This window comes from Rhamphochromis longiceps, linkage group LG4, assembly GCF_057381845.1.
Source record: "Rhamphochromis longiceps isolate RC_006_pf linkage group LG4, R_longiceps_female_GT1.1, whole genome shotgun sequence".
Classification (NCBI taxonomy): domain Eukaryota; kingdom Metazoa; phylum Chordata; class Actinopteri; order Cichliformes; family Cichlidae; genus Rhamphochromis; species Rhamphochromis longiceps.
The window spans coordinates 20,619,011-20,628,264 of NC_140560.1; the positions used below are offsets into that span (position 1 = coordinate 20,619,011).

General features: G+C 41.0%; 2 protein-coding genes across 3 annotated transcripts; one reads left to right on the plus strand and one right to left on the minus strand.

The window, feature by feature from the left end:
• Positions 1–87: 87 nt before the first annotated feature.
• Positions 88–3,622, plus strand: LOC146671486 (uncharacterized). The gene is made up of 10 exons (XM_085403702.1): positions 88–836; positions 930–1,007; positions 1,140–1,172; positions 1,625–1,711; positions 1,827–1,924; positions 2,007–2,335; positions 2,415–2,507; positions 2,601–2,687; positions 2,781–2,837; positions 2,924–3,622. Exons 1-10 carry the CDS (start codon positions 774–776, stop codon positions 2,959–2,961), a joined length of 963 nt encoding a protein of 320 aa, XP_085259828.1. The 5' UTR covers positions 88–773; the 3' UTR covers positions 2,962–3,622.
• On the minus strand, positions 3,471–8,472 carry lg4h17orf75 (linkage group 4 C17orf75 homolog). Of its 2 annotated transcripts, XM_085403699.1 has the most exons (10): positions 8,156–8,472; positions 7,777–7,851; positions 7,203–7,328; positions 6,655–6,785; positions 6,448–6,506; positions 6,234–6,353; positions 5,384–5,448; positions 5,128–5,267; positions 4,945–5,048; positions 3,471–4,826 (listed from the first exon to the last, which is right to left on the minus strand). In XM_085403699.1, exons 1-10 carry the CDS (start codon positions 8,296–8,298, stop codon positions 4,611–4,613), a joined length of 1,179 nt encoding a protein of 392 aa, XP_085259825.1. In that variant the 5' UTR covers positions 8,299–8,472; the 3' UTR covers positions 3,471–4,610. The 2 variants fall into 2 exon arrangements, with proteins under 2 accessions (XP_085259825.1, XP_085259827.1); XM_085403701.1 differs by lacking the exon at positions 7,777–7,851.
• Between the last annotated feature and the right edge of the window lie 782 nt (positions 8,473–9,254).

Genomic DNA, 9,254 nt, shown 5'->3' on the forward strand with positions numbered 1-9,254 from the left:
ATGCAGGTATTATGTATGTATTCCTTTAAAAAAACATTTTAGGATCAAAGCTAAAGCCAGAACAGGAGGCGATGGGACAAAGAGCGCTGCATCTAACACTAAAAAGGTCACGGATGCCGTGCACTTGTTTATTTTGTGTGTTTAATTTATTAACCTGTTTCTCTCTCTCGTCTGTTTTCCGAGTGCACCGCATGAAACTCTGGGATTTTTTTCTTTTTCATGTGTTTTTGTATTTAGTATTATCGAAGCCAGTTTCATGGTGAACGACTACCTGCTTTCTGTTTTTATTTTTGTTTTTCTGCCTTTTGAATAAAGCTTTTTTCCTCCTTATATTTTTATGAAGTTAGACGCACCGTTTAAACCAGGCATCATTATATTAACAGCTGTTCGCCCTTTTCCCCACTTTGAGTCTTGTCATTCTTCATCTTCGGCATTTTTAATAACGACTTGTGCCGTACGGATGCTGGTGGACAAGGAGAAATGAAATGGTTTTAAATATCTGTAATAAATGACCTTTACACCCACTTATGTCACCGTGTGTGTGTGTGTGTCACTGAATAGAAGCAGCAGTCATAGTAGAAATGGTCATTGCTGTACTAGCTTTGTGACGTGAACTCAAACAGATAGGACTTCTGTGCAGAATGCAGAAGTGAGAAGGTGATGTGGCTGCAAGCGATACTGCTCTCAGTTCGAGCGATGAGGAAGTCTCACCACACGCACACAGGTAGCAAGAACTGGCAGCCACAGTGTGAAATTGTAATCTGAAGGTTAACATGTCTGTGGATGGGACCGAGCTGCTTTTTGAGAGCTTTCTACAAAAAAGAAAAGACACGGTGGTAAGTTATAAAGCTCCTTTTGCCCTTGAGTTACTGTGAACGTTACGGTTGTTGTTAGAAAGTGACTTTGGGCACTCTCTGCTGTGGTTGTAGAAAATGAGATGGGTCACATACTGGTTCAGGCTTCAAAACACAACCTTGTTCTTCTACACTAAGAAGAATGGAAGTGCTGTAAGTGTTTTTGTTTTATTTAATTAGTAATTCCCATTTAATTATGGTTTCATTACAGGTAGAAATAGAAAATGCCTCTTGTAAAGATCTCACTGCTTTGTATGTTCACACTGGACGTTTTTCTCTTTGCAGTCGAGCTTGAGAGGATTTTACTACATATACACAGTAAGTCCTTCATATCCCTGAATATTACAGTTTATATACAGGAAGCTGATTTTGCACATGTGGCAGTAAGTGCCCAAATTAACCACCGTAAGCATTTTTATTGAGTGTTTTTTTTTTATTTGTTAGCACTAGCAGTGGTGCCTCACTAATTGATGCCTCTGATGAACTACATTCATTTGATGGCTTCACTCACAAGTTGTGTCACAATAATGTGAAATAAAATGTATTCTTTCATTTTACTCATCACATGACTGCTTTAACCTCTTCTCTTAATAAGGAAAGTGCTGTATTTAAGGCTGTGAGCAGCCTTTCTCTTTAAATGAGCACCACTTCTCTGAAATGCACTAGCACATATTTTCCAGTCTGTTTGTGATTTCTGGGGTACTTCCGCAGCTGTTGCGCCTGTACGTGAGTTTGGATTACCTAAATGTGTCATCTGTCCTCTGGGTCAGGTGCAGTCAGTGCGAGAGGTCCAGAAAGCTGACAGGAAGCGCTTTATTTTTGAAATAACCATGACAAATGGGAAGAAAAAAGTGTTGGTGAGTCATTACTGCGTTTTAGAAATGTCATATTTCTAATTTTGATATGCATGTTGTCAATTGTAAGTTCAATCCTTTTCCCTCTTCAACCACTGGACGCGTGTGTGTGGTGCAGGCAGCAGAGACGGAGGACCTCAGGAAGGAGTGGGTGGGATACCTCTGGCAGGCCATGCATCTCTCTGCCTCCACGACCTCCGTCTCTGAGGACGCACAGTAAGATCTGAATTTACAATCATATCCCGGCAAATTTTCTTTCTTTTGTTTTTTTTGACCTTTCACTTTTTCTGCTCCTCAGACTTGATGTGTGTGAGCAGCGAGAAAGACTACATAGCATGGCACCCATCTGCTCACACCGCGAAAGTGTCATGGAGGAGCTTCCAATTCGGCCCCTCTCTGCGCCCCCTCCCTCCGACTACATCTACGCACAACCCCATAAAATCTGCCCCCGCACCAAAGACACCTGGCAGCCCAAAGACACCTGGCAGCCCAAAGACACCTGGCAACCCAAAGACACCTGGCAACCCAAGGAGACCTCTCAGCCCCCAAACACCTGGCAGCCCATAGAGCAGGACAGCGAGGAAGACATTTATCAGAACACAGGGAAAGCCTACCAGAATCGCAACGGTAAAAATGATCATGACTGTCTCTCTGCACCATCACAGCTTGAATTGTTATTTCTGGTGCTAAATGCTGCTGTTCTCAGATGACTGTCCCAGCGATCCCCAGTGGTCCAGCCAGATGAGCAGTGCAGAAGCCGGACAAGAAGGACACTATGATGTTTTGCCTATTAAAAACAGTATGACCAAAAACTTTCTTGAAATAGTTAAGCTTTCACAATAAGAGCATGCAGATGTCCAAGAGGGGGCTCTAATGTGTGTCACATCTTCAGGGTTGTGTAAGGCGAACCGCTCAGCAGAGGCAGAAGAGGACGTTTACGATGTCCCTGCGTCCTACAGACAGACTGCTGAGTGTCATGGTGAGACTGTGGTTTGCTTGTAGAGGAAAGAAGTGAAAAGTCTGAATATTTGTTGTTGTTTGCTGATGTTTTATCCATTTCACACCCTCGCAGAGAGTGTCTATGACGTGCCAAGCTCACTCCTGAGAACCATGTCTGATCACACCATAGGTAACTTCTATGACTTTACCCGGTTAAACAATTAAATAACCCAGTTCTTCATAAACTCATTTGACAGTGTTTGTTTGCATCTGCAGACGATCAGCCAGAGGAAGGAACCTACTGGAATATATGAGGTGTAGTTTCAGAGCATCGGTGGAGGCCGGCAAACTCACCAGCTTTGGATTGGAAGACCGTCGCTGCTTCATCTCTTTATCTTTGTGTTTCAGTTTTAAATGAAACTAATCGCGTCTTCTACTCTGGTTTATTTTTTTCCCCCAACCGACTCTACACAATGAGAACTTTTAACGTGTGCTGCAATAGTTTGTTTTGATGCTGGTATGTAAAGGCAGACAGGCAGTAAAAACTGCATCAGTTCTGTGAAATGCACTTGCACACAGTTTCATTGTATCGGTTGCAGCCAAAGGAAGGAACTAAGTGGATGATTTGAGCTGTGGTTTCAGAACATCAGCACAAGCAGCTCCACACGCTGTCAACCTTGGGAACTGTTCATTTCTGTATTTTATTTGTTTTACTAGAAGTAGCAGTATTGGATACTAGTACTATTTATACAAATGTAAATAATATCCCTCATCTTTGTTCAATGTTTCGTCTAAAACTAGGCAACAGATACGACCGCAGCAGAGGTTCAACTGTGGTATTTATTTACTCCTTCTATACAAGACCAGAGAACCACAAACACATATTTATAGGTAGAGAAAACATGCTGTACAGAAATGTGTACACACAAAGAACTGCAGGGTCAGTCACACTATGTTTCACAAAAGTAAAAACAATTCATTTTACATGTCAAACTTGGTTCACAGTTTAAAAGTATACACCATTATACTTTACTGATATTGCTGTATTACACACTTTGAACTTGATTTAATGGGAATGATCTGAGCTTAATGCTAAAACACTTTAAAAGAAGGAAAGAAAGTAAAAGTCTACTATGAGCTTGTTGTCAAATCTGTATTTTTAATCTCTTATTTCATTTATTTTGTGGGAAACTCTTTAAACGCCACGCACTCAGTTTAGTGATGTAGCGAGCGATCACGTGGTGCCTGTGAGCTGATGAAGGCTGTGATACTGAATGTAAACAAAAATATTCACACATTACAAATACGACAATTTTCTTTCCGTTACCAGAGTAAGACTAAACATACAGTTGGTACACACACAGTATCCTTACTCATTAAAATAATTTAGTAGTGCATATATTGTGTTGAAATACAAGCAAAAACAAGGCGCACGTATGTAACAAGCAATGCGTAAAAAGTGATTTGTGCAGTCGCAGTAATTTTTTCCCCTCACAATCAAAATAAATTCTAAATATTAATGAATTGATAAGAATAGAATTAAATAAGCCACACGCTACGCCCTGTTGTCATCTTTGTCAGTTAGCAAAAATACCAGAAATAATATTTGGTTCATAGTATCGGGATACACAACACAAGCTGCACTACCCACTCAACAACTGCAGTTTAAACAATCTGTTTTTCTTCAATTTGTACTTATCTTCACTGAGGTAATGTCCTTAGAAAGTTATAATTTGTGAATTACAGCTGGCGTTAATAGTTGTCATTGTTAATACAGTGATGCTACTAAATCTGTTACTGCTTTACAGTACAGTATATTCCAAGTCTGACCACCAGTCTCCAAAACAGTTTTATAACTTACACATTTTATTACGCAGCAGCCTCGACAGCTGCGATTCTCTCAGGATATCTGATATTTTAGATTGTAGTGTGAGGTTTGCTGGTAGTGCACGTCGGTCGGGGATCACGCTTGGGCCTGGGATTGTTCCCTGAGGAACTCCTCCAGGACCGTGATGATGCTGCAGGCTTCGGGCAGGTCGCTGTGCTCGGCCCGGGCGTTCTGCAGGAGCACGTCCCCGTTTCCGCAGCCCTGCAGGAACTGGCAGCAGCGAAATAGCGCGTAGTGACTCATCTCTGCCTGCCGCACAAAGCGCTTCAAGCTGTTCATGTCCTGGATGGCCTGCAGGGGGAGAGACAAAGTAGTGGGTTTTACAAAAAGGGAAGAGGCGAGGATGGAAAAAAAAAAGGCAACAAGTAAAAAAAAAACAACTACAGTCTGTGTGTGTGTGTTTTCCCACCTTAAGTTTAAAGTTCTCCAGAATCTGTCTGAGCAGGAACGGATTGCAACGCTCTGCAGCGTTCAGAAATGCTTGAATCCAGTCATCACAGAAACGGTTACTGACTGAGGGGACAAAACATTTTTATTAGTTTCTCAGACATTACAAAGACAGACTACATACATGTCACAGTGTGTGAGTTACCAGTTTTTGTGAGTGTGGGTGGGCTGGTGGAGCAGTCTATAATCAGGGCAGACTGTGCGTCCTCTGAGATGGCCTTGCACAGAGAAGCGGTCGTGGTGTCTTGCTGGGAAAGTCCCTGCAAACTGGCTGCTTTGATGAACCTGAGAGCATAAAGTGGATGCTTTTTTTCTTCACACTGAACTGCTGAACATGAACAACAGGAAGAAAGACAGACCTGATACATGAGGATCAGCATGGACTTCGTCACCTCACTCACCTGGAAACGTCAGCCTTCGTCCTCTCGTCTGAATTGATGACCTCGACATGTGTGTGACTCAGAGCCTGTGCACACAAGGTTTTAGAGGTTGAAATGAATTAAGCTGGAAACAAACAGACAGCTAAACCATGATTTCAAAACCAGTTCACCCAGAACCAAAGTAACACTCATCTTCCTCCTTGGTGTAATTATGTCAAAATGAACTGAGGTTTCAAGCACCTCGTTGAATCTAAGCAATAAAGAATTTATTCTTCTATGAAGGGCAAAGGGGGTCCAACCTGCTACTACTGAGGTGTACTGAATAAAGTGGTCAGTGAGTATATGTAGTTCCAATACTTTTCAGACGTGTAAAAAGGATAAAGACTGATCACAGACAGTGAATGTGTGGAAACCCTGGCAAGTCTCACTGTAGTTATGGAAACCTGTGCTTAATTCAATTTGTTTTTTTAGCGCCCCACACATTTTATATAAATCTATTAATTGTCTTGAGGATCAAGTGAGGGGTGATTTGATGATAGAAATGATGTAATATTCTTGAAATGAGAGCAAACCAAACCACCTGTGACCGAGGTTTGTTTCTAGAAACACTTTTTGGTAACTGTTATGTAATGTCTTCCTCACCAGGGTTATGTCACAAGCTTCTGATATTATTCCAACACTTGTCTCATGGAGTATTGTACCTATTAAACAAAATTCCTCTCTAGAGCAACTCGCAGTGTTATTCTTGAGTCCTCCATTCTTATCTTAATTATTTATTCTCTTGTATCAGATGAGTGTTTGCTTTGTGAGCACTTATCTTTACTGGACATACTTCAATAAGTAAACAGTGTAGTGGTGAGAAATGACTCACAGCGTGGAGCAGGAAGCTGATGTTGCTCTGGACCAGCTGCACCACTCGATGAATGTGCATCACAGACTCCTCGTACCACTGACTCAGATAGGGGCGCACCTCCGTCTCAAGGTTCTGCAGCTAAACACAAACAAAGTGGGACACGTCAGTCTTGCACGGATAATACTATAACATATTATTGGTACACAGTTACACTGTTATTGCACTGTCATACCTCTGGGGTTTGCAGGCTGCTGTGCAGGCCTTGGACGTACTTATCGAGCTCTAATCTGAATGTGTATGCAGTCAAGGAATTTGAACTGTAACACGGACGCACCACAACAATGCAGTGAAACACATTCCGTAGCAGCAAGGAGGATCACGTATAATAGTCCTGGAAAGCAATTTACTTAGAACTTTGGCTTATTTTATACAAAAGGATATAAATTCAGTCCTTTTTCAGACCCTCCCATAAAGCAGATGACATATCCATTTCCATCGGAATCCGGCTGTTCGGGAGACCGTTCCTGCTCCAGGAGGCAGCAGTAGCAGCCGACGGCCTGCTCTGGAATACTGTCGAGTAAAAATTCAGAATGGTTGTGTTAATAAATGTATACATTTCCACTGCTGAGCCATATTTCCAGTTAAACTTTAGCTTTTCATTAGTATGGTTAAATGAAACGGGCTATATTCACTTTGATATAAATACATAATATGCTTCCACATCATGACCTGCACAAGTCTAACAAACGAGATGAGGTTCAAAACATGTGCTCAAATATCCAGCTGAAGTTAAGCCAGAAGCTTGTGGACTCTGTGTGGATTAGAGAAAATCTTAAATAAATTGAAGCTTGTGCACCCAGTTCTTGTTTTATTTTTAAAGTTCTTAAAGATGTAGCTGTACAATCATTCCACACCGGAAGAAGAACAGTTCAAAGAAAGCATATTGAGTGTGTGTAAGCTTACCACTGCTGTATGTAAAATTATTACCTGAGTTCCACAGTGGCAATGTTGCCCATGCCTCCAAGCAGGGCTCCTTTGCTCAGCCTCCTTGAAATGTAGGTCCGCAGCTCTGGCTCTGCCTCTGATGGCAGGCTGCTGTCAATTAGTGTGAGGCTGTGGGCAAAGCAGAGAGTCAGTGTGGATAAAAACAGCCAGTGCAGGGATGAGAAGTTTGTGGAAGCCACTGAAGTCAATGGAGAGGAGATGGAGAAAGCTGATGACAATATGCAGCACACAACACACAACTGAGTCACATAGTTGTTAAACTTTTCCACACTCTACAAAGACATTCAAAGTTATTTTTATTAGTTTTTTTTTTTTTACCAACAGTAGTTGATACATAAAAGTGGAGCCACTGTTTAGATCAGGAGGCACCTTAAGGCCACGTAACTCAGAAGCAGAGTGATGACCAGTTGGAACAAAAACCATGAATGAAAACAGCACTGAATCCATGTTAATCGGATTGCCGGTGGCAGCTCGTGGAAACACTGATGCACAACAAAGAAAGCCAGAGAGAAACCAGGCAAAGCAAGTGGGAGGTAGGCGCTGGCTCCTTCGTTACCTAAAGTCTTCCTGACTGGTTGTGGAGTCTGCTCGTCTCTGGTTCCATGCCACATTTTCCCCAGAAGCCTCAGATCTAAGACAATCGACAGTTTACTCATCACCTGGTTAGAGTTTAATGTATAAAGTGGGCTTTACCCGCATAATAGCATGAGAAGGGACAAATACAGCTAAATAAAACCATAAACTACACAGAGATATCTTTCCTGGCTGTGTTCAGAAATAAAAGGAGGATAAGGGTTATCCACAGTAATAATCCTAAGATTTTAAACATGCTCCTAAATTCGAGTTATCGATGCAAGAAGCAGAACCATAGGTATCATATGGTTACAGCAAAGCTCTGCAAAGAAGAAACCTAGCAGATAAATAGCCACGGTTACCTTGTGCCTTGATAAAGATAGATGGTGTAGTAGCAGTTCAGCTGAATCTTCTGGCTGTATCCAGCTATTTCTTCGCTGTCAAAGTCATCTCTCTCCTCCACGTCGATTGAATCTTGGAAGGACGAGGTTTGGGAGGCAAACATGCTGCACGGAGAAAGCTAGCAGCGGCTACAGTGGAAGATGACAAGGACAAACTTTATTGTTTAGCTGAGCTGCTTTAATATGAAAAAAGGGACTGTAAACGTTGCAAGCCCTGACTGATATTAACTGAAAGCCAACAAACAACGGCTTCGTTTATGGTCCTACTGCGCATGTCCTCTTTGTACGTTTCCAAATACGTCCGACTTCAAAGTGGTTTGCTGGAAGTTCCTGGGTCCGACCAGGTAAATAAAAGCGAGGGTAACATCCTATAACGAAAGAGCTTAAAACCCATTAAATCTTGCAACGTTTTTTAATATCTTTATTTAATGCCAATGTAACTCTGGCGTCTTTTTTTAAATATATCTTGCTTGTGTTTCTGTTATGATCGGCTTATTTTGCATACTGTGATTCATATAGCTCAATCTTGTAGTTTTGAATTTACTTCATTTTTAAAAATCTGTGTCGTAAATTAATAATAACAGGCTAATAATTAATAATTTGACATCTAGAAATTGATAATTAGGAATTAATATTGTATCCTTAAACTAATTTGTAAATATATTATGTATAATACCTGCACATGTTTATAGTGTATTCTTATTAATTAGTACACCTGTTCACCGGCTTAATACAAATATCTAACCAGCCTATCACGTGGCAGCACATGTGGATGTGGTCAGGTCGACCTGCTGAAGTTCAAACCGAGCATCAGAATGAGGAAAAAATGTGATTGAAGTGACTTTGAACATGTTGGTCTGAGTATTTCAGAAACTGTTGGTCTACACAGCTATCTCTAGAGTTTACGATTCCATAAGAAGGCTGCTGATAATTTAAATAACAGATATAAATAAATAAATAAATAAATAAATAAATAAATAAATAAATAAATATCACATGTATATGAACCTACAGATATGTTTAAGGTAACCAGGTATCGTCAAATACTTTAATAATCTTT

Coding starts and splice junctions, on each gene's coding strand:
- LOC146671486 (XM_085403702.1), top strand. CDS start 774: ATGTCTGTGGATGGGACCGAGCTGCTTTTTGAGAGCTTTCTACAAAAA. Junction 1,925..2,006: donor TCCGTCTCTGAGGACGCACA/GTAAGATCTGAA, acceptor TCTGCTCCTCAG/ACTTGATGTGTGTGAGCAGC. Junction 2,838..2,923: donor CATGTCTGATCACACCATAG/GTAACTTCTATG, acceptor TTGCATCTGCAG/ACGATCAGCCAGAGGAAGGA.
- lg4h17orf75 (XM_085403699.1), bottom strand. CDS start 8,298: ATGTTTGCCTCCCAAACCTCGTCCTTCCAAGATTCAATCGACGTGGAG. Junction 7,852..8,155: donor TATCTTTATCAAGGCACAAG/GTAACCGTGGCT, acceptor CGATTGTCTTAG/ATCTGAGGCTTCTGGGGAAA. Junction 6,786..7,202: donor ATTGCCACTGTGGAACTCAG/GTAATAATTTTA, acceptor TTTACTCGACAG/TATTCCAGAGCAGGCCGTCG.